Here is a 25,617-nt window from a genome sequence, read left to right as displayed (position 1 = left end):
ACTATACAGTATTTTCTTTTGAGTATCTCAACTGCTTTCTGATGAGCATTGATGGATTTTTCTACAAACCTAACTGATGCTGAGTGTGAAAAACAAGCTATCTTCAGCACGAGCTGATCTTGATGGAGAGCTGTTCCATTATATAGATTTCACAATGCTGGTGATCTGTAAACCATCCTCGTAAGATAATGCTCAACTGACCTTTGAGGGGTTGCCTGTCCATTCCACTTATAAATTGTATTAAAATTTGTGGCCAGCTTAGGGACTTGTAATGGCAAGAACTGAATTTTTGTTGCTTTATTTCTAAATTGAAGTAGTGAAAACTAGAGATATCTCAAGATATTTAGCCAAATCCTGTAAATATTTTTCACTGAGATTGCTAACTCAATGTGGATCCCTTAAACAAGATCGGGTTACGTTTTTGAATTCAGATGTGACTGAGGCAATAGAAGGCTCCTTCCTCTCTGTGTTTGCTGAATTTTTAGGTCATATAAAAAACTAGTTTAAGCACACCAGACATGGCCTTAAAGATTTTGATTTGATGGTCTAAAACCGACTATAATTTCACATAAATTGGCGTTAGACTGGCAATCTCACTTCAGTCACAGGAGGATTTATCTTCTGCAGTTGAAGCTTGGTTATGTTGTTGAGGCACAGTGTAGGAAATTTAGCTCTTGGGTTAAAAAAGAGTTTTATTTCCTCAAATTGGTAATCATTAGAGAAAGTGGATTGAGTGACCAATTTTTAAAAAAATATATAAATATTGTCCGGCTTTTGTTTCCTTTTAGGAATTGATTGAAATAAATTAACCAAAATGTGAAGTTTCCAGAGTTGAATGTAAGATTACTGTCTTAAAGAATTAAATTGAGAGATTACTGGGAGAAACTATTCCAGAAAACCCAGACTGTGGAACCTCTTTGGTTTGTGTGTTAATGATCTCTTGTTGAGAATTTTATTCAGGTGGATTTGACCAAGTTGTGTGTTATTTATATTGCACTTGTGTAGCTTTGATCAAATAATACTAGCAAATATGTGTTGTGATCAAAGGTTACAACATTTCAGGAAACGTTCAGCATGGGGAGCAGGGAATAAACCAGTTTTAAAAACTGAAATAAAATATAGCTAAATCTTTAGGAAATCTGCCTGAAAATATATTGAACATAGTTTTGTAAGAGATTTGGATGAAGATGACCAATATCGTGGTGTAATAATCCAAGGTTTATTAAGTAATACAAATAGCTTAACTTATTCTTAAAACTGAGACCATAGATGGACTAGAATCGATATCGATTCCACTGGGAAGTGCACTGACCCTCTACACAACTCCAACTATTTCTAAGTTAATCTTTCTTTTATGTGCTTCTAAGTCCATCTCTCCTCGTCACAGAGATAGCTCCCAAGCAAAGGGCTGCTTTGCAGAGAGAGAGAGATGGCCAACTTCTGGGCAGCTTCCCAAGTCTGCTTGTTTCTCAGCCTCGATGTAGGCAGGTGTCTGAGGCTGCAGCCTTTCCTTTCTGTGGTCCATTGCTCTTACATCTATGCTCAAGGACCCGATTGCTCATTACCTCAGAAAAGTGAACATCTTCCCAGGAAAATATGGAATGTAATCAGAAGCTGACCTCAACCCATCCAGCAAAGCTAACTTTAACCCCTGCTAAGCTAGTTATTAAATCAAACAAACCTCATTAAAGGATTATGGATAGATTACATTCTAAACGTATATAAAGATTAATGAAAAGCCTTAACAAACATTACAAATATAATCTTACAGTTTTACAAGAACTACTTCTGGATGTAATTTTCTTTTGCTATTTCCATGTGCCAAAAAGATACATAATATCAAACTTTAGAAAAGCTCCACACCAGAAATCCATTTAACAAGTTCCATGTGATTAATCATCAGTGCTTACCATTCGTTTGTGGAATTTATTCTTTTCCTTCAACAAATCAGCTATTGCAATAGCTGATTTGTTGGACTCTGTCTCTCTTTCTCTCTCTGTTTCTCCTTCCTCTCCCTCCCCATATCTTGGGGCTCCATATTCAACGGAAAAAGGAGTAATCCTCTTAAACTGTTCATTAAGCAGCTGTTTGTCATTGTTTAGTGGCGGCATGTACTGAGCTTAAGAATTTTTGTTTAAATGAGTAAAAGCGTGTCATTTTTCTGTAACAACTGCTGTAATAACTGAAGGTAATTCCGTTATATAATCCATAAATATCTTTAGAACCTTTTATCAGAGAGAAACTACAGTGACATAATTGCCTAATATTATTGATTTTTAACTTGCAAAGTAAGATAATTCAACAGCCTGAATGGGAAAAGTGTAACAGTGCAATTCTAGAATAGCCAACTGCAACTTTAATATGCAAAGTGTTCTTATCAATTTAATAAAATTTAAGATCCATTTCCTTATTGCTGTGAGAGAAACACATTAATCTTAATTCCTTTACTGTAAAGGGATGGTTAGATTAGTATTTTTGTATGGAAATTTGATTGAGTTCACTCTAATGTTATTTATAATTACTTTTCTGCTTTGTTATGATGAGAGTTCACATCGTTAGATACTATTTCTGACATACACTTGGTTTTCAAAAAAAACAAAAGGAACTACAATCTGCATGTACTCTTTATTCCAAATACTGTTCCAAGTTATTTTTGAAGATGTTAATCAACCGCTTTTGTTTGGAGTTCTTATCTTTACAATCTTTTTTTCTTTTTATAGTTCTGCTCTCATTGTCTGCTAACATCTGAATAATCAATTCCTCTCGTTATTTAAGATCTGGCTCATGCCCTCTTCCATTTTTTTTCTAATGAGAATAATTTCATCTGTGTAAGTTCTCTCCTCATACCTTATGGTTGTAAGGTTCAAGTAACTTCTATGTTGTTCTTCTCCCACTCCTGCCCAATGCTTCAATACTGTATTGCATGATATAGAATTTACACATCATTTTGGCAATATGATTTTCCTGTTTATCAGTCTCCGTTGATACAATACACAAAATTACATTTGTAAAGCGCCTTTCACGTCAGGATCAGGGAGGGCGGATGGCAGAGAGGGTAGGAGGCTGGCCGAAAGCATAGTTGAAAAGGTGGGCCTTGAGGCGTGCCTTGAAAGAGGTAAGGGAAGGAGCGAGGCGAAGGGATTGTGAGATGGAGTTCCAGAGGGTGGGGGCAGAGAGGCTGAAGGCCCGACTGCTGATGGTGGGGCGGGCCGGGCGGGAGACATGGAGCAGGCTGGAGCTAGCTGAGTGAAGGGAGCGGATGGGTTGATAAGGGGTTAGCAGTTTGGAGAGGTAGAAGGCAGTAAGGCCGTGGAAGGCCTTGAAGGTGAGGATGAGAATTTTGAACTCGATCTTCTGAGCGATGGGGAGCCAGTGGAGCTGGGTGAGGGTGGGGGTGATGGGGTCACAGAGCCTGGTGCAAGAGAGAACATGAGCTGCAGAGTTCTTGATGATCTGTAGCTTGTGGAGGGAAGAGTTGGGAAGGCCGATAAGCAGGATGTTGGCTTAGTCGAGCCTGGTTGTAATGAAGGCATGTATGAGGGTTTCAGCGGCCTGAGGGGTGAGGCAGTGGCGGAGTCGGGGGAGGTGGGGGACGATAGAGCGGGTCATGGCATGTGGGGTAGAAAGAATAGTTGAGGGTCGAACAAGACGCCAAGATTCCTGACTGGTTTGGTGAGGTGGAGTTTGTATCCGTGAATGCTGATACTGCCAGTGCCTGCGGTGCGGAGGCTCTGGCGCGAGCCAATCAGGAAAGCCTCGGTCTTGCTGGTGTTCACTGTAGAAAGTTAGCTCTCATCTAGGACTTGATGTCTGACAGACAATCTATCAGGACAGCAGTGGTCCTGGGGTTGAGGGTGGAGGCAGAGATAGAGTTGGGTGTCATTGCATACAAGTGGAAATTGACCCCATGTCTGTGGGTGATGTCGCCAAGAGGGAGCATGTACAGGTTGAAGAGGAGAGGACTGGGGGCGGTTATTATTCCAGGGATAATGATGTCTGTCTCTGCTGTTCCTGCTCGGGAATGGACTAGTGTTTGCCATCTGAGCCTGTCTCCCCCTTTTGTTGCCACTGTTTTAAGCGCTCTGAGATGCCGTCCGGCGTGGAGGGCGCTATATAAATCCAAGTTGTTGTTGTTGTTCATTCAAAAGACCACTGGAAGAGAGAGGCAGAGGCAAAGTCTTCTTGTGGCTTGCAAGCCCCCAAAAATTCCTTCTCTCTTTTCTTTCCCCCCCCCACCATGAATTACTGCCTTGAAAGCCACACAAATGAGAGGACTCGGGTTTGATTCCTGGGTGTGTCGGGGCAAAATCTTTTGGCTAAGGCTAGTTTCCTTACTCCACACACGCACCTCTGTTTACCTAGCATTCAGTAGGAATCCAACTATTTGTCAATTGGCAGATCGATTAATTTCCAGGGATAATCACTCCAACAACAACAAAATTATAATTTGGTCACTTGATCCATGAGTATTTGTGGGACAATTGGCTGCCGCGTACAAAAAGTACAGTCAATTCACTTTACAGTGTATTCTGTGAAGCGCTTTGAGACGTCTCAACGACGTGATAAGGCGCTATATCAAACACAAGGATTATTATTATCCTTATTCTAATAACTGCAGTGCAGTGTTGGGGAGCGATACATTGTTTGTGTTGGAACAGAGTTTGGTAGTAGATATAAATATGTTTGTGAAGTGACACACAAAGATCTGTTCCGTACAATTTATTTTAAATATCTTTCTTACTTAGATTATAATATATATATATACTATCTTCTCAGTGCACCTGTAGGAAAGACATGGTCAAGATATCTATGGATGTATTCGTGCAAAAATTTCAACCAAGCAGATATGAACTTTGGAAACGAGGAAAGGATGTTCAAACTATCGATCATACAAAACCAACTCCTGAATCAACTCCCGAGTTTGAAGCTTGGCAGAAAAAAAGAAAAGTGATACAGAAGAAGTCAGGAATGGCTTTAAGAAGGTAACTAAATAGTAGCTGCAGTTTCAGATCCTTATGCTATTTAAGCAATCGCAAATGAGTTGATTTGATGGGTCTTAGGCTTGTGTCACAAGTTTAACCCAAACATTTGTGGAGATGTGGGTAGGGCATACTGAATATGGGTATATTGATCTTGTGATGCATTTCCTGAATTAACTTATTTTTGGGGGGATGAATTTGGTTTAGGAGGGAATGTAAGTCAGGATACCGAGATGAGACTCCACTTTAAATATTGGCAGGAGGGGCAGGCGGGTAAATGGTCCATTGATGCTCGCTTAAATCTCAAGATAGCGAGCACTTAAATTAATGGCTCAAATAGAAAAGGATGCTGATCTAAAAGTAAATAATAAGCAATTCAGATTATGGAAATACATAAAACTCACATAAGTCATATCAGTTGGGACCGCAACATTTAATATGATGTACGTGAAGTCCGAGTTGCAGGCAAACTGTAGAAGCTGTAGAAAATCTAATTTAATCAATAATCTACACTACACATGTGTAATTTAATGCAGACGGTAAGTGCCCATGGGGTAAATTCTTCATTGCAGCCGGTAAGGGTGATTCAGTGACAGATCAAGACTACATTTCCTGCGATTCAATGTGTCTTCACCCGTCACCGCATGTGCACTTACCGGCAGACGTTGGAATTGCATTGAATGGCGGGAAATTAAGTTCATCTGAGCATGTGTTGATGGATGAAAACTTTTCCTGTGATTCAATACAGTCGGCTGGTAAGTGCTCATGTGTCGATGGGTCAGGACCTCATTTCACGCGATTCAAGGCCTCCGGTAAGAGCTGGAATAATGGAGGGTAAGGGAACTGCGTTATGAATTAGGAGCTGTTTAATACGAGTACTGTAAAGAAATCTAAATTTCGATTCAGGAAAATCGGGAAACTGAATGGAACTCAGGTAAATGTATGACTTAGGCATTTATACAGTTCATAAGATAAGACTTAACGCGAGTTTTATTACATTTACTACTGACCAGTAAGGGAAAACCTTGACTGAAAAATATTTCTTAAACATAAATGCTGTATGATGCTTTGTTCTCCTGTTGTGAAGCCAGTCTTTAGAAATAGATGCGCTTCCTTAATCAGGATCAGCTGGTTGGGAAAAGTTTCTTGAGAATCTTATCTAAATTTGTTCCAATCTGACAGTCGTACTTTCTGCAGCCTCCATCAGTTCAAATCTCGTTCAAAGAAACTGAAAACTCTGGAGGATGAAAGGTCATACAGTGAACCCGTTGCTACAGAAACAACAGCAGCCAAAATATTTACAGATGGTATCAATGTCAAAGAAGAGCCCAGCAGGGAAGGACTGGAAGAAGAGTTTAGCAACACAGAAGTCATGACCACTGGAGAAGAAAGTATTAAAAACATTCAGGTGGATAAAGTACAGTCACCAGGTGAGATGTACACTTAGCTATCAGTTACTTTTTCCACAAATCTGCCTCCATCGCTAACCTGTCAAGTTTCCTGCACTCTTCGTCATTATTAACACCTCTTAATTTAGTATCATTCACAAATTTGTAAATTATTCAACTCCTGCATTCAGATTATTGATAGAACAAAGAGGTCTAAAAACTAATCCCTGAGTTTTCTCTGACATAGTCAAAATCAAATACTAACAATCTTTGCATTTGATATAGTGCCATTCACATTGGCAGAGCATCACAAAGTATTTCACAGCATATACTGTAAAGTGTAGTGAATGTGCAGATTAATCTGACTTCGATTCCCGGGCAGGACAAAAAGGTAGGCAAGTTTTCTTACTCCACGTGCTTCTGTTTACCTATAAGTAGGAACCTGGTTGTTAGTCGATTGGTGGATCTCTTTTCCGGGATAATAATCCCTTCAATAAATAAATAATAATTTGGTCACTCAATCCACGACTGTTTGTGGGACACTGCTGTGCGCAATTGACTGCCACATTTCGGCCACAAAATATAGTCAATTCAATTTACACTATAATAAATAATAATAATAATAATAATCCTTGCATTTGATATAGCGCTTTTCACGTCGGGAGGACGTCCCAAAGCGCTTCACAGAACACACTGTAAAGTGAATTGACTGTATATTTGTGGGCGAATGCGGCAGCCAATTGCGCACAGCAATGTCCCACAAACAGTTGTAGATTGAAAATGACCAATTTATTATTGTTTTTGGTTTTGGAGGGATTATTATTAGGCTCTGTGTGGAGTAAGGAAACTTGCCCAAGGTTTCGCTCTGCCTGGAATTGAACTCAGGTCTCTCACTTGCAAAGCGAGTGCACTAACCACTGAGCTACAGGACTCCACAAATCTGTATAATCTGTGAAGCGCTTTGAGGCGTCTCAAAGACGTGATAAGGAGCTATATCAAATGCAAGGATTATTATTTGTGTACAGCAATATACCACAAACAAGCTTGAGGTACGTGTATGTTGTTTCATACCCTCTCACTTCACCCCCTCCTGCTCTATCTCCTTGGGCTTCTCCTATCTCCCCTCCTCTCACAACCTCTGCCTCCACATCCACTCCCCCACCCACGTTCATGGCCACCCACTCGACCTATTGATTACCTGGGTCCTCAGTGTCTCAAATATCACAATCACAGTCAAAGCCATCTTCGACCACCAATTCATCGCCACTAACTCCTCAATCCCGCTCCTCACCGCCACCAAATCCACTTGCATCTCCCACTGCCCCTGGAAAAAAGTCTCCCTGCAATCCCTCTCCTCTGCCTTGGAGTGATTTGAACTTCTCCCATTCTGGCATACCTCTCGCACTGATTTATCCTCCTCACTCACCCTCCTCCACAACTCCCTCTCCACCACTCTTGATGCCCTTGCCCCACTCACCTCCCTAACCGCCTCCTATTCACTAACCTCACCCTTTTACGCCAGCCACCTCCGCTCCCTCAAGGGTCAGGTGCGGGCCACCAAACATACCTGGCTCAAATCTGATCTAACGGGCCATCAGCTGATCTGGCCTGGACCACATCAAGTCCTGGATGAGAACCAACTTTCTACAGCTGAATGTCAGCAAGGCCGAGGCTCTCCTGATTGGCTCACATCAGAGCCTCCGCATCTCAGGCACTGACAGCATCAGTATCCACGATTGCACACTCCATCTCACCAAGCCAGTCAGGAACCTAGGGGTCTTATTCAACCCTTTACTGTCCTTTCTTCCCCACATCTGTGCTATGACCCGCTCTGCCTTACCCCACCTCTACAAAATTGCCTGACTCTGCTACTGCCTCAGCCCTCAGGCCCCCGAAACCCTCATGCACACATTTGTCATCTCAAGGCTCGACTACGGAAACTCCCTCCTTGTCGGCCTCTCCAACTCTTCCCTCCACAAGCTGTAGATAATCCAGAACTCTGCAGGTCGTGTCCTCTCCTGCACCAGGTTCCGTGACCCCATCACCCCCACTCTCACCCGGCTCCACTGGCTCCCCATCCCTCAGAGGATAGAATTCAAAATCCTCGTCCTCACTTTCAAGGCCCTCCATGGCCTTGCCCCCTCCTACCTCTCAACTTATCTGCTCTCTCCGTTCAGCAGGCTCCAGTCTGCTCCAGGTCTCCCGCCCGACCCGTCCTACCATCGGCAGCTGGGCTTTCATCCTCTCTGCCCCCACACTCTGGAACTCCATTCCACAATCCCTTCCCCTCGCTCCCTCCCTTGCCTCCTTCAAGACACGATTCAAGATCTTTCTTTTCGACTGTGCCTTCAATCGCCCTCCTACCTCTCTGCCCAACGCTGCACCCCCACGTTCGGGTCCTGATCATGGATTGTTCAGAGCCTTGGGCGTTCACCCGACATGAAAGGCTCTTTACAAATGTAATTTTGTTGTTGTATGACCCATTTTATTTGGGGGATTGTTGGACAGGAAGGACATTGAGAGAAACTCCCTTCTCTTTTCAAATAGTGCAGGTGGATCTTTAACTTCCATCTGATCAGGCAAACCAGACCTTGATTTAATGTCTCATCATTGTGGTCATAGATTCACATCTCAGTGCTGTTGGGTATTTGTGTCCATTGTCCAGTAATCAATAATTATATATGAAAATTTACAGTTTCTCCCAGTATCATGGCAAACAATTCTCCAAATAAAATTAGTCACTCACTTCATGGTTGTTTGTGGGACATTGCTGTGGTTACCTCGTTTGCCTACAAGACACACATTCACTGCACTTAAACCTAACAGTATATCCTGTGAAGTGCTTCGGGATGTCCTCCCAAAGTGAAAATCACTGTACCAAATTTATTTATTATTATTTAGTATTTTTCCAACATAGTGCTAGCCAGCCAGCTATAATGACTATTGCTATTACATGCCATAATTAAGTAGTTTATCATATTTATTGTATGTAGATTGTGGTTTATTGTAAGCTCCCTATGTGATAGTTGTTCATAATATTGTGACTCATCAATTCATTCATTATTATTTGACAGTCATTATTTATTCAAGACCCATCCATATGGCTACATTGACATGATGGGCTGTACGGCCTCTGTGCTGTGCTATAAATTTCTGTTTTGTTTCATAGAAATACCTCACAATGTTATTTGAAATTACTGTACTCAAAACATGTGCTGTCTTTTTTCAGAAACTAATATTATGCTTAATCAAACTTGCATTTGATATAACGTTTTTCACTTTAGGAGGATGTCTCAAAGTTCTTTGCGAGATTTACGGTTAAATATTGTGTCTATTTTGTAGGTGAATGCAGTAGCCAATTTGGGCACACCAAAGTAATAATAATAATAATCCTTGCATTTGAAATAGCATCTGACTTTGCTTCATGTAGCAAGTAAATTTAAGCTTGTGTTTTTTCGTTCCACAGAATATAATAGTACAGAAACGTTTTCCCATCTTGCCAATGCAAAATGCAAAAGTAAAGCTGATGAAAAGAGGAAAGAAGATGCCTGTTTTACGTCATCACCTGTGGACAAGGTTAATGCAGGCACCAACTCTTCAGAATGTACAAAGGCCAACATTACAATCGGAGTGGAGAGTAACACAGCTAGTGATCTAGAGAAATGCAAAGAAGAGGACTTGGATCACGAGGGCAAATTGTATCAGAGCATTGCTACAGAAACTCAACAGACCTGCTGGAAACAGTGTGAAATTGGTGGTGTCTCGACGGAGGAGGAAACCAGTGAAGCTGAGAGTGGAGAAAATGGCTTGGAGCCTGGAGAAATACCAAGTGTAATAATATTTTTTAAAAATAAGTTGAAATGCTAGCAGTAAATTGATGTGCACCTTTATTTTCCCCAGTGTGTGTGAGCAGTGATTTGTTTAACAGGCATTTAACAGGTGTTATTTAAAATAACAGTGTGGCTTGGAATTATTATACCTAATTTAAAAAAGAAACTCACTCACAGGCTAGTGCCACATAAAGCCATACAGACCAGAAGATTCCAAGTTTGAATCCTGGTCTGTACTGATTTAGCAAATATTAGCAAAAGTTAGCGTATCAAACAACTTCAGTACCCCGCTGGCCTAAGGATAGGATAAATGTAGAGAAAATTTCAACTGCTTGCTATTCAGTAACTCCCGCTGAAAAAATGAATACCTGTAGACATTGGGTAAGAACAGGACTAGTTTGATTGATGGTAACAATAATAATACCACGTTGTTGAGATGCCTCAAAGCACTTCATAGGGTATATTGTAAAGTGGATTGACTGGATTGACAGCAGTCTTCCACAAACAACTGTGGATTCAGTGACCACTTTTTTTNGAGGGATTATTATTTGTTTGTGCTGTGTTGACAGTTAAATAGCCTACTGATACTCTTGTCTTGACAACACATTTGGACAATGTACTAAAGGATGATTGGCACCTGTGGAACCATATCCCAGCACGAGTTGTGCCTTTAATAGAAGGATGCGGGGGGAAGAAAACTGACCCCCAAAAAGATGTTAGTATTTCACAGATTCTTCAGTTTACTGGGGGTATCACTTTTTCCAACAAGCATACATAGTGCTTGCTATGAAAAATTTGCTTGAATCAAGGCTGAAAATATACCATGGTGATTGATGCTTCAAAAGTCTGACCGGACAATTCAATCATTAGCGATGTAGAGTAAAACCAACATCACATGCATATCTTTGCATATCTTTCTCACAATATCTGAATTTTGAAACTTTACATGCTGCAAGTTGTAAAATCACCTACTATCGGTTTCATCCTAAGATCTTTACACTCAGTATGTCTATTCTTCAGTATCACTCCTTATTCTTGAAATATGTGAGGAATTGAAAGGAACATGATCTAATATGGGCAAAATGGTTGTTTCTAGATCTAACTAGTTCTGGCTCAGTATCTTCCTATGAAAATCATCATCACTGCTGAAGTATAGAAAATCTTAAGATATTTTTGCCCTTATGCAGTACTTAGATACTTATGTTTGTAAGTAGTTTTTAATGTCTTCTGGCTTTTGAACAATGACTGTCTGTTGAATCCTTTTATTTAGCAACAGTGAACAGGGTCGTTTACAGAGGGTAAAGGTAATCCCATAAAAGGATCGATTAGTGGCTGCTATCCATGCATGCTCTATGTTTCACTTTCCCTGTAGTTAGCAGAGCACACTTGGGTCAATGAGTTATGCTCACTGTGTTTTATATAGGAGCACTTCAACTAAATTATTCTTTAAAAATCAGTCTGCTTGACTAAAAAACAGATAAGTCTTCTATATTGCAAATTCCATCCTCAGCAGTATTGTTCTACATTAATAAAGTAATGTACAAATCAGTTTTGCTATACTTTTCACAAATAATGCAATTTTGTTTCTTGATCTATAAATTCTTGGCTCTCATGTACTTTCAGTCCTCTTAAGATTTGGCTGCCCAGTGTTGGAGGAATGAGCTATGAGCAATGTCTAGATTCAGTTTTGAGAGAAGACAACTCAGAGGGGACCTCATAGAAGTGTACAAAATTTTAAATGGAATTGGAATTGAAAAAGTAATCCCTCCATCAATACTTTTGGATGTATCATAATAGTAGAGAACATAGGCTAGAGCTGTAAAGGGCAATATCAGGACAGATACCAGGAAGTTTTTCATTATACAGAGGGTAATTAATGACTTGAACAGATTGCCAATCAAGTTGGTGGAGGCCAGGACACTAGACTCATTTAAAAAGCAGCTTGATGCAGTGATGGGGGGGGATGGTAAGGTGGGTGTTCTGGAGGGACAAAATTGGATGGACCATTGGGCTTTCTTCACCCCAACCAATTCTGATTTTGTAGAAAATTAAAAAGTGAATCTCCCTCTTTGCTGCTCTCCAATTTGCTTCAGCCCACTTGGAGCAATTGAGCAGCCAAGGCTCATACAATCCAGCAGAGAAGATCGGATACATTTAGTAGTGGTGAGTGACTTCAAGCCTGAATGTTAAAACATTCTTGTAAAATAAAGGAGGAAGGGAAGGGAATGAGTTAGTGAACTCCAATGTTTTGGTTTCAAGAAAAATGAAGAGCAGGTAAAATAACTTAAATGTAGTGGGAGGGAAACCAGAAAAGAAGGTTCACCCTTTTCACTGGTATGATTTCCAGTAACCCCCCCACCAACCACTGACTCCGCTTTCCGCATATAACTTCTATGTGGGCCCCTAAGTGGGTTTGACAGCTTTATGCTGTGGCCTCTGCCAGCTAGAAATGAGGGTGAGTGTACGCCAATGAATTTAATGTAAAACCAGAAGAACAGGAAACTTTAATGCAAATAGTCTGAGCTGAATTGGACCCAGATCCCGTGAGGTTAAAAAAAAAATTGGCTTATTGTATTACTCAGACCCCTCATCTTCAGGACTTTGATTGTGTTTGACGGTTAAAAGAGGTTTTAATTGTTTTTGACCTCATAGCAGAGATACCTTTGAATGTTTGACATTTTTGCTGTCCTAGTTTTATAACGGCATTAATAGATTGGAGAATGTTTGGAATAGAGCGACAAGGATGCTTTGTTAAGTTAAAACTCAAAGATAAACACATTCTATAAGAATTGAACTGTTTATTGAGGGAAAAAGAGTAACTTATCCAATTTTTACAAAAACACAGAAAGGGAATGTCAGGAGGGTATTCAGCTTGACAGAAGTTCAAAAGTAGTGAAAGTAGAATTGAAAAAGTGCATATGTGTGACAGACGGATCTAAGCAGTTAATGCTGTGTCAATAAATGCCCCTAAAAAGAAAACTGAAAGCTGATTGTAAATATAGATATTCAAATGCTTAATGGTTCCTGTGCTTCTGGTTACACATAAATGCTTTCTACAGAATATAGTTGTATAATATTTGATAACCTGGAGATGCCGAAAATCATTTGGGGGAATTGATGAGTTTTATCTCCTTGGAAACTCTTACATGTGATTATCCTTCTGCTTCAACAGATTAAATAGATTTTGTTGAGTTTCTGATGAAGGCATGGTATAGAGGGATTGGGTTCAATGTGCCAACTTACTTATCCTTGTTTTCTTATACAACTATCTGTATGATTGACTTGTAGGATTGTCATTCTGGACAGGTAGGTCGACATTTGATTTATTGTTGGTAATAATGGATGTTTACTTAAGATCACTTGATATCACTGTGTTTTAATTGTAAAATGAGTAAGGGACAAAATATTACTTGTATATCCATTGGTGTAGATTTGGTGCTTCAAAATGTGCATGTCATCAATTTTGAAACGAGTCTAATTACATTGGTGTGGAGTGATTTTTCATTCTTCCAGTGATGAATTCAAATCATTCTATTCCATATAGAGTCAGCATAAAGGCACATTGAATACCAGGTGATTAAAGATGGTTCTAAGGACACCACCAAGCAGCAATGCCGTGGAATAATGACGTATTGCATCAACTGGAACAATGATTGATAGCTAAACATACCTATTTAGCTCATGTATAGATAATAATATAACCTTAAAGACTGTTTTATCTATCTGGACATTGTTCGATCACCACAAAAATAATTTTACCCTGAAAATGCTTCTATCAAAAAAGCTGTTGCTGTTTACATTTTGGCTATCTTGTTCATTATCACTAAAATGTTTCATGCTGAGCCTATTTTCAGATCTTGTTTCCACTTTAGTATTGATAGGTTTAATTCTTAGTTCATATTCTCTTTTCCTCAGACTTCAGAAACAAAATCAGCAGTTTGTGTTTCCTTTCATATCTGACTTTTGTGTTACTTTCTTCAATTAGCTGAAAAATAGCTATGAAATCTATTATATCTGTGATAGAGTATTTATCTTTATCTCCATTCCCCAAATTGAGCTCTGCAGAAAAATGAAGGTCCACAAATGGGTACATGTAAGATTATAATAATAAATCCTTACATTTTCACATCAGGTGGACATTTCAAAGCACTTCACAGGATACACTGTGAAGTGTAGTTTTAGGCGATTGAATCGTTAAGTAACTCCTGCAATATCAGTTGCTAGTAAAACTGGATAGTTTAACTCAGTTTGCAGTGAATGAATGTTTCATGCTTTACCTCTAGAAAAGAAGCTATTAGAAGATGGTGATTTAGTCGAGCATCGTTTTATTAATTGCTTCAAGTAGGCAAGCTGTGGAAAATGTATTACATTTCTCATCTAATTGGTGAATATTTTACAATATTCTGAAAGCAATTAATGTATTGTAGAGCTGGTATCCTGAGTTTTGAATAGTCTGGGCCAGGCAGTTGTTAACCTAAAGGACCTGGTTCACTTAGCCTTTGAGTCGTGTCAGGCTGGGACAGTGGTAGCACTCTTGCCTATGAGTCAGAAGGTTGTGGGTTCAAGCCGCAAGTCGGGACTTGGAATCATATCGTCTCAACTGACACGCCAATGCAGTGCTGGTATGTGTTTCATTGTCAGAGTTGCTGTCGTTCGATGAGATGTTAAAAAGAGGTCCCAACTGCCTGTTCAGATGGATGTTAAAAGATACCACGACAATATTCGAAAAGAGAAGGAAGTTTCTCCCAGAATCCTGGCCAACAGTCCCCCCCAAAAATTGGTCACTCACTCAGTGGCTGTTTGTGGACCATGCTGTGCACAACTGGCTGCTGTGTTTGCCCACATATACAGTCAATCCACTTTACAGAATATCCTGTGAAGTGCTTTGAGATGCCTTAATGATGTGATAAAACGCTGTATCAAATGCAAGGATTATTATTTAGAGCAGTAATAATTATAAAAAGTAATAGGCAATTGGTCCTGTATTTTGTTATTGTTTAAAGGATTTTGTGCATTTTTGTTTTCAGTTTCCAGAACAGTTCATCAGAAGTGTAGGAAAAAAGAAGGCAGCGAAGAGTCGACGACATCCTTTGTGCAAACCACCAGCTAGATCACCATCAACGTTCGTCAAACAGGAGTCAAACAGTGATGAAGGTGAGTGACAACATGCTTCAAAGCAACTTCCTAATAATAATTGAGGTTACCAGATTACTATTGTATATTATGCCACGCAATGGATTTTCAGAACTTTTTCTAAACATATAGTAAGAATACATGTGAACTATATTGAGTCTCTGGCTTGCTTTTACACAATCTGAAACATACTGAGGCAAGTACGTGTATGCAATCTGTATACAACTGAGAATCATTTTTTTAGCAACTATCTAAAAGGATTTTAGTAAGAAAACAACAAATCGTTAAGATAGAAATGTACAAATCCAGATCCCGTATTGTTTCAAGGTCTTCCGCCCACTCAAGGGAGTTTCTGCAAGAAGGAAACAGCGGGGTATAGGAATGGAGGAGGAGGGGTTTCTGTTGTGTTGGTTGGCATGTGAAAGCCAGAAAGGCCTTACATTTAAGTAGGAGGATGATTAGCTGCCTTTTATATCAAATTGGCCAATAGAACTTTTCACAGGCTTATTTCTGAACAATTTTGTTTACTTCTAAACAATGTCTTTTTACCATGCCTCGAATGGTACCTCTTCAGTCACCCTCCATTTCCATTCTCCTGCTCATACCCTTCACTCCTCAGATCTAGTCCTGCTGCACATCGCTCGCTCTCTGCCCCACCATTAATGGATGAGCTTTCAGTCACTATCTGGACTAAAAATGTGTATCTTTCAATGTGTTTTCAGTCAACATATGAAAATAGTTGTCCATTCAAAGTTTTTTTAAAAAAATCCTTATTTCATTCTATGTAGTGTCTTGTTCAGAATCGCACCCTTAGTACTTTAACTCCAGCCTGTAGCATTTCCTCACTAAATCTTTATCTAACTTCCTCTGGTGAAAAATAACTTGCAGATAGGCTTGACTGGACTTGATAAAAATCAGTAAACATTTTTTGCACTGTTCCACAATCCAGCACAAATACATTTTCATTGATAAAAATAGATGCTGGAAGAATTGAGGCAAAAAGAATTGAAATTCGGTGTGTACTGGGGTTAAAGGGCAGCAAGGGGAAGGAGGGGGAGCCACAAAACACAATCCTGTAGTGGGAGTGATTCACCTCCCTTGTCTTGAATGCCCGCTTTTATACAGGCAACAAATGACTCTGTTTTGTGTTCTCTTTGATATTATCTGATAAAAAGCAAGTTTCCACCAACCCAAATTATTTAAATTACTACATGGAGGTCAATGGATGAGGTGGTCTCATGTTGTAGGAATGAAAATCTTTAAAGAAATGACATACCTTGATATTTTTCTCTTGGTTGTCAGACCTGTTTATTATATGTAGTAAACAAAGTCAAAGAATGATACATGCCTGAAGATATGCAATCTACCTCTAGTTTTTCCTATCACACAGAGGATACAGTTCAAGATCCCAGTCATCACCTTCAAAGCCCTACCTCTGTGACCTCCTAACCCCCTACCATCCTGCCTGCTCCCTCCGCTTAGCGGGCTCCAGGCTGCTTCACATCCCCCTCCTCGCCTGCTCCACCATTGGCAGGTGGACCTTCTGCCACTCTGCCCCACCCGTTGGAACTCCATCCTGCAGTCCCTCCGCCTCGCCCCCTCCCTTGCCACCTTCAAGACCCACCTCAAGACCCACTGTGCTTTCGATCACCCTGCTTCCCCCCTGCCCTCCACCCTCCCCAACACCCAGGTCGGGTGAAACTGATTGTCAAGTGCCTTGGGAAGTCCTCCCGACGTGAAAGGCGCTATACAAATGTAATTTTGTTGTTGTTGTTGCATCGAAAAGTCCAACACCAAATGAAATCTGTTTGTTAATTGTTCTCAACTTTTGAAAAATCCTTCTGCCCATCAAGGAGTTTTCATTTATTTTTCAGAAATCTTGTCTTCCCAAGAAGGAATGGATATAATATAACAATAATAATAATAGTAATAATAATAATCCTTGCATTTTGTATAACACCTTATCACATTAGAAGGACATCTCAAAGAGTTTCACAGGATTTACTGTGAAATTAATTTGCTGTGTTTTGTAGACAAGTGCAGCAGCACAATTGTGCACAGCAATGTTCCGCAAACAGCCATGAAATGAGTGTGACCAATTTTATTTGGGGGATTGTTGACCAGGACACCAGGAGAATCTCCCTTCTCTTTCCAAACAGTGCCATGGAATCTTTAAAGTCCACCTGAACAGGCAGACCGGACCTCGGTTTAAAATTTCATCTGAAATACGGCACCTCTGACAATGCAACACGTCCCCAGGGCTACACTGAAGTGTCATCTTAGATAATGTGAATTCAGGTCCTGAAATGGGATTGAACCCAGAACTTTCTGACTCGTACACAAGAAAACTACCTCTGAGCCAAGTATTCTGATAATAGCAAATAAATGAATTCTGCCATTAGTTTCATAATTAAGAGTGGTCTGTACGTCATCCAGTTTCCAGACTTTGCATGAATCATTGTTCACTTATATTGAACAAGTCCCGCACAAGTCAATGTCGATGCCTTCATTCTCATAGCCATCTGGATAGATCAGCTATTTGTAGATTATGGTTTATTCATGACGTATATCTTGAACAATTTTCATATTTGGATTAGATCTCAGAGGCACTGTTTACTAAATTGAATTGCTGGGATTTAAATCACTTTACGTTTCTTGCTGCTTAGCTTTTTGGCAGTCTAAGAATTGCAAGATATTAAAATCTAATCAGTGGTGGCATGTACCTCATGTTGTACTTCTAACTCCTGGGAATGAGAAATCTTTGCCCATTTCATATATTCTGCATAGTCGAGATCAGAGATTTATAATTTGAGTCAGCGCTGCAGTGGGACCATTGATATTAAAACTTCCAGTGCTTGTAATCAAAAATATAAACTCAAATTCTGAACATTCAGTGGTGACGCAGTTGCACTGCACCATCCGAGCAGGGAGAGATGTTTAAAAGGGAGAAAGATAGATACTTGGAAGTAAGGTATTAGAGATACTGAGAAAAGACATGGAAATGGGATTAAAAATGTTAAGCCATGATATGAATTGTCAGAACACACTTGATGGGTTGAATGGCCTTGTCCTGCTCCAATATTCATAGTTTGAGATTAACGGCACACGTCTGATTCATGGCTCAAGTAACATTGTTTTTTTTGACTGATATGGAGGAGGCAGGACGACATAGGTTTCAGTGTGCAACCATGAAAAAGATGGAGGGAACTTTGTCTTTATTGATCATTGATAGGTGGGAGGGGCGAAGGGGGGAAATATTCTCTTGGGTTATAGAAGTACTCATTAGGAAAATTATAACATAATTGGCATCTTGCATTGGAAAAAGTAAAATGCGCCCACAAGGATCCCAATGTACATGATGCCGACCCACAAGAACTCTGCTCTGAGCTGAGATTTTCTTAGAGCCAAGTTTATGCAAGAGGACATAACCTATATGCTATGTGTCTCAAGATTTTTTTTTCTAATGTAATCCTGCTGGCATTTTCCTGACTGGTGACTATTTGTCTCCAGTTAAGTCAGAATAGTCTACGGTAGAATACAGTACGGTAACCATCACACTCCTACTATGACTATGAAGAAGGAGCAGACAGAGAAACAAGAATAAACAGAATGGGTAAGAGGGGACAAGAAGACTCTTGAGACAGTTAATTGCAAAATTTTCCACAAGAAAAAAGGGGATTTAAAAAAAAATGCAAAAGTTAAATTGTGAGATTTCTTGTTTAGTACAATTTATAACAAAAAATAGGGTGTCTTCCTGTGAAATTGTGTGAATATTTGCTGTTCGCTGTTCTGGGCAGTTAGCAGGCTGGCCTCTTTTGCTGAACTTTATGAGTGTACCCTCCTCACTTGTCTAATAATTTGGTGTCAATTGCCTGGGAAGCCAGAACCCTACAATAGTCAATCATGAGATGTGGAAAATATAATAGGTAACAATGTATGGGGGGAAAAAACCCTGGCTGAATGGCTGTTATTAAGTTGTCCACAAGTTAATTACTATAGTAGCTAAAAATACTCATGCGGTAACAACAAATTTAAAGGAAAGTTTGAGTCTTAAGTCAGACTTTTTTAAGATTTAGTAGCTGTCATTTGGCTGTTATACTTACAGCTTATTAAAGACTACCTTGAGGCTTTATTTTAACTTAAGGATTGAGTGATTACTGACAGCACTAACCTATCTTTTTGACTGCATTCAGTGAGCCATCATTTTCAGCCGCTGAGCTTCTCCTGGTGTCCTGGCCAACAATCTCTTCCAATAAAATTGTTCATTCGCTTCATGGCAGTTTGTAGGATATTGTTATGTGCATATTGGTTCCCGCGATATACATAGTGCAGTGATACATGAACTTTACAATGTATCCTGTGAAGCGCTTTGAGACAATGTCCTGACGTGAAAGGTGTTAAATCAAATGTAAGGATTATTATCATCGTACCCATCCTATCTTCCACCCTGCTTGGGCTCCGACTCAGTCTTTGTAAAGTGCTTTGAGAATTCTCCCAACGTGAAAGGCTCTTTATAAGTGCAATTGTCGTTGAGACAAAATTGAAAATCTCACATAATGCATGTACAGTAAGCATCTGATAACTTGTCACTCCAGGGGACAAAGAGTTCAGTGACGAGTTATCCATAGTGGCGAGTTAAGCATATGTATAAATACGTAAATAAATGCGGCCGGGATATTGACAAGATGATGACTTAAGTGTAATGACACATTAAGCCAGGGTCGAAGTATCTGGAGTTTACTGTATTTAAGCAATTAAGCAGTCTCATCCTTATCTCAATATAGAATCTTGTGCTGAAGCAATTGGAAGTTGCAGTTGACCTATTACACTTGGCGATCGGTGGTCAGAAATGCCTATTTGAGTACGACTTGTGTACCATATTTTGGGATGGCTTTTATAATTTATGGAAGTCCTGTTTTTATCAGGGAAATAATTATAGGGTAATAAAATAAAAATAATAAATCAGTTACTCAATCCACGACTCTTTGTGGGATAATGTTCTGCGCAATTGGCTGCCGTGTTTCGCCCACAAAATATACAGTCAATTCGCTTTTCAGTATATTCTGTAAAGTGCAGAGATGTCTCGAAGATGTGATAAGGCACTATATCAAATGCAAGGATTATAAAATGACTTCCTACATACATTGCAGAGGTATAATGATTTGGACATTTGTTGATCGATTTTAAAATAATCCTTTTGATATACAGAATTATCATGCTGTCAAGACATCTCAAAGAACTTCACTGGTTTTATTGTCGAGTGCAGTGACTACTTTGTAGCTGGATGCAGAGGCAATTTCCTCATAGCAATTAGTGCTCAGCGATGTTGCAAAACTGTCATGAAGTGAATTGTAATATTAGTACATTGCAATACAATTTCTTAAATGTTATAAATGCAATGTGATCTTTTGGTAGATTTCTATTTGACAGATTCGTTCTCTTATAACCAAGTGGAGTTATAATTAATATTGCCAATTTTGTTTGCAGAGGTTCTATCTGTAGACTTCCTCAGCTGTTTATCGACTTAATCCCTGAGGAGATGACATGAAATGTACTAACTATGATCATAAGTAATGCAAAATAAAATCAATACTGGCTTTACTGAATTAGTAAGTACAAGCTTCTGCGTTAGAACCTTTTAGTTTTGGTTACTGCTGTCATACTTTACTCATGGCAGCCATAGCATGTAGTGTTATTGTACAAGGTCAGATGAGATCTGCTGTTTGACAACTGAGAAAGCACTTACAGTAGTGGTTAGATGCCAATATTTAAAGTATGCTGAAATGTTCAACTTCATTAACACTGGCAGAAAATTGAATCCAACTTCTTTGTCTTAATTCTGATTTTGGCTGCAGTTTACAAAGGTTCCTGAATAGTTTTCGCCTATGGCTGTTTCAACTAAAGTATCATTGATTTCAATTTCCAGTGAGACTTTTGGATTACTTTCCCGGTGAAAATGTTGTGTTAGGATCGTGCTCCCATTTTCAAGAGTTATTTTAAAGAAGATATTCTTATCTACCTGTATTACATAGCTGATTGGTAATTGTCCCAGAGAAGTTGTTGAAAAGAGCAAAAACTGCAGCAGCTGTGGTATTGGTTCCTCATTATTGCATCAATCATATTTTGTGTTGACAGTCCTCATCCTCACTTGACATCCTGGTTTACCACAGATTGTTCCAGGCTTAACCTTTTTTCATTACTCCAGACACATCACCTGATAGTTGGTACCAATGTTCTCACAACATTCAAATAATGTTTGCCAGATTGAAGTGGTATGAATTTGAACTTACTTACAGGATTGTGTCTATGAAGGAAATTATGCTCTGCCCTTGATTTAACCAGGTTTACTTTGTAGTGTGTTACTATAACCTTACCATACCTGCCTGAGGGGGCACTGAGTAACTTGTTTTGTGATAAGACTTTGTTGTGAGAAACTTTTTTTTGAATGCATTGGGGCCAGTTAAAACCACAGTACTGCAGCTTAAAGGAGAATGTCCATCTAAGGGTATGTTTTTTAAATAGGAAGGAAAGTCTATGGTAAATACTTTTTAGTCAAAGCAATTTCCTAAACTAACGTTGATAAATAGCAGCCTTGCCTTTTTTAGGGTATCATCATGTCAAAATGCCTTTTAAAAAGTGCCTTACAAATGTTTACCTTCAAGTGTAGTAACTATTTTTGCCAGGAAAAGAATTTAACATTGGATATTTAACATCTACCAGATCAGGCTACGAGAACCTTGGATAAAAGTTTCTTCAGAAGATAAATTATTATGTGCCATCATAAAAATGTTATGCAACTTAATGTGAAATCCTTCATTATTTATATTCCTTAGGAGCTGCTATATACCACAGTGGTAATGATGCTGAATGGGAGGGGGTGGGGGAGAGAAAAACTGTGTGTCTTTGTACGGCTCATTTACTTCAATGGCAGTGGCCCTTGGGAGCTTATCCAGAGTTTTCCAACCTGTTCTCATTTAAGTAAGTAGTGCATTTCTGGGATTGTTTCTCCTTCAGCCCCCGCACTGTCACATCTGGCGTCCCCCAGGGCTCTGTCCGTGCCCTCTCTTTAATATCTACATGCTCCCTCTTGGTGACATCATCCACAGACATGGGGTCAACTTCCGCATGTATGTGGATGACACCCAACTCTATCTTTCTGTCTCCACCCTCAACTCCAGGACCACTGCTGTCCTGACAGACTGCCTGTCAGACATCAAGTCCTGGATGAGGGCAAATTCCCTACAGTTGAATGTGAACAAGACTGAGGCCCTCCTGATTGGCTCGCGTCAGCGCCTCTGCACCTCAGGCTCTGGCACCATCAACCTCCATGGTTGGACACCACAATTCATCAAACCAGTCAGGAACCGAGGTGTCTTGTTCGATCCTCAACTGTCTTTTCTCCCCCACATTCAAGCCATGACCCGCTCTGCCTTCCCTCACGTCCGTAACATCACCCGACTCCGCCATTATCTCACCCCTCAGGCCGCTGAAACTCTTGTTCATGCCTTCATCACCTCCAGGCTCGACTATGCAAACGCCCTGCTTGTCGGCCTTCCCAACTCCTCCCTCCACAGGCTGCAGATAACCCAGAACTCTCCAGCCTATGTCCTCTCCCGCACCAAACTCTGTGACCCCATCTCCCCCACTCTCGCCCAACTCCATTGGCTCCCTATCCTTCAGAGGATCCAGTTTAAGATCCTGGTCTCACATACAAAGTCCTCCATGGCCTCGCCCCAACCTACCTCTGCGACCTCCTAACCCCCTACCAACCCGTCAGTTCCCTCCGCTCAGCTGGCTCGGGCCTGCGCCATGTCCCCCTCCCCACCCTCCCCACCATTGGCGGGAGAGCCTTCAGCCACTCTGCCCCCAATCTCTGGAATTCCATCCCCCAATCACTCCCCCTCACCCCCTCCTTAGCCTCCTTCAAGTCCCGCCTCAAGACCCTCCTCTTCAACCATGGCATCGGTCACCCCCCTTCCCCTCCCCTCCCTTCCCCCCACAACCCCAGCTCGGGTCTGAAATGCTGTACTCTGTCCAGCGCCTTGGGACTTCCTCCCGACATGAAAGGCGCTATACAAATGTAATCTTGTTGTTGTTGATATGTCCACTTCCCGAATGTGATAAGATTTGCTCCTGTAGAACACGAGTAGGTCCCAGAAATCCTTGACAATCCAACTTATTAAGAGTGCGGTGAATGTTTGTTTTTGCCAAGAAAGAATGCTTAATATCCTTTGAACAGAAAGTGCAGTATTTAATTGAAACATGGGATACATTCAAAGGCTTAAATAAAAAGCTTTAAAAATCCTGCAATCAGTTTATAAGTAGGACGTAAACACGATGTTGCCTTTGCCTAATATAGTCCAAGGGGAATCCTCTTGTCCCACATTATCTCTGCACGTCTGTTTTGGGATAGAGGAAACCATTGGGGTAATTTTAAATCGCAAATAAAACGTTCTTAAAACAACAAACCATTTTGAGATAGGCACTGATTTTCATCTAAATGTATGCAGTTTAACATTCTCCAAAATATACCATTCTCCAAAATCATTATTCCATAATGAAAACCTCTATTTGAGATAATTGTTTTGCATGGACCCAGCTCTGACTGTCCTCTCAGCCCACGATTGATTACTGAGATTGGAAAAAAATGGATGTTTTGTTATATTAAACATGGCGTTGAAGACGGAGCATTGAAAAGCATTTAATTTTGATTGTACTCAAGAATTGCTTCCCAGTTAATATCAAATCAAAGGTATTATTCAAGACAGACACCACATCTGAAATGGTTTTCATAATGGAAGGTCTCTGTTTAGTACTAATACCATTGTTTCACGATATTCAATTCTCATCTTGCGTCGGAAGATGATATATTGGGAGAATAATAAGAAAATATTACTTTTGTATATCGCCTTTCAGTTCGGGAGGACGTCCCAAGGCGCTGGACAGTCAGAGATTTGCACCCGAGCTGGAGGTCGGGATCGTGGAAAGAAGTGGGGAAAGTAGGGTGAATGAAAGCATGGTCGAAGAGTAGGGTCTTGAGACGGGTTTTGAAGGAGGCAAGGGAGGGGGAGAGGTGAAGGGAATGTGGGTTGGAGTTCCAAAGGGTGGGTCAGAAAGGCTGAAGGAATTATTACCCCTGGAAAAGTGATCCGCCAATTGACTAACAACTGGGTTCCTACTTACTGCTAGGTAAACGGAGGCATGTGGAGTAAGGAAACTTGCCCAACATTTCACCCTGCTAGGAATTGATCCCAGGTCTCTCGCTTGCGAGGCGAATGCTCTAACCACTGAGCTTTTGGACTTCATATATATAGGATAATGTCGCAAAATGATGTACAGTGCCAGGGTTGGACAGTGAATAAGGAAGGAGGGGTAAGATGACCATTGGCATTGTCGAAGAGGTGGATGGATAAAGAAGGGGTAGTAGGGGATTCAGGCAGGGAGTTCCAGAGATTAGGGGCACAGTGGCTGAAGGCTTGGCGATTGATGGTAGCATAGAGGATTCAGGAGAAACGCAGCAGGACTACCTTAGTTGAGCAAGGGTGGGGAGAGCAGAGGAGTGGGATATGAAGAGATCAGATATGTTAGGCTGGTGCTTGGGCATGAAGGGACTTATGTGAAAGTGAGATGAAAATAATTTGCAAGATGAGGACAGGGTAAGAGAAAGCCTTTGTATTTCAGCAGTTGGTTTATTAATGAAGTGGAATGAACTTGTATATGGCTGTTTTGATTGGGAATTCAAAGACTATTTTAAAGTACCATTTGGAGTACAATGTCAATACAGGTAGCAGGATAAAATATGTAACTGATTTCATGTGATAATTATCACCAATGATAATTAAATTACATTTTATTGAGTCAATTCACTTTTGCATGATTATTATTCTATCAAATTGGTATGAAATATTGGATATTTTATCCTATCATCCGATGCATGAATATTTGATCGGTTATACTAGAAATTAAAAATTCAAACCCACCTACAATATTCATTTTTGCTATTTTAGATGTAATCTCCTGTTAATTCATTGTATTTTAGCTATGTATTCAAATGAATCTGAATAGTGATTTAGAATGGCTTTCTATTCTGTGTAGGATGACTAGAATTTTGTTTTACACTATTTTCAAATATTTTATTCCAACTGAGAAAGTAAAAATAGTGTAAGTAAATTAGAGAAAATTCACAGTGAAATATAAGTAAGTGAATATGTTTGATCTATGAATTTAATTTATTTCTGGCCATATTTTCCTCTTTTTCCCCCAACCTCTACCTCTCATTACACCCAT

The 25,617-nt window shown here is 40.1% G+C and overlaps 1 protein-coding gene across 4 annotated transcripts in view; it reads left to right on the top strand.

Moving 5' to 3' along the window:
• Positions 1 to 25,617, top strand: part of LOC103185468 (lysine-specific demethylase 4C) — a 196,339-nt gene that overhangs the window by 72,482 nt on the left and 98,240 nt on the right. For 2 of the 4 annotated variants that reach the window (XM_042332573.1, XM_007903983.2), the window contains exons 8-11: positions 4,777 to 4,982; positions 6,177 to 6,409; positions 9,834 to 10,198; positions 15,225 to 15,351. In XM_042332573.1, coding sequence (XP_042188507.1) covers positions 4,777 to 4,982; positions 6,177 to 6,409; positions 9,834 to 10,198; positions 15,225 to 15,351 — 931 coding nt within the window. Of the gene's footprint in view, positions 1 to 4,776; positions 4,983 to 6,161; positions 6,410 to 9,833; positions 10,199 to 15,224; positions 15,352 to 25,617 lie in introns of all 4 variants that reach the window. The other 2 variants (XM_007903982.2, XM_007903981.2) reach the window with 1 other exon arrangement.

The sequence above is a fragment of the Callorhinchus milii genome, unplaced genomic scaffold, assembly GCF_018977255.1.
Source record: "Callorhinchus milii isolate IMCB2004 unplaced genomic scaffold, IMCB_Cmil_1.0 Scaffold1, whole genome shotgun sequence".
In the NCBI taxonomy this organism is placed as follows: Eukaryota; Metazoa; Chordata; class Chondrichthyes; order Chimaeriformes; family Callorhinchidae; genus Callorhinchus; species Callorhinchus milii.
Note: the sequence above shows the minus strand (reverse complement) of the source record. Positions and strands in the feature narration are given on the sequence as shown.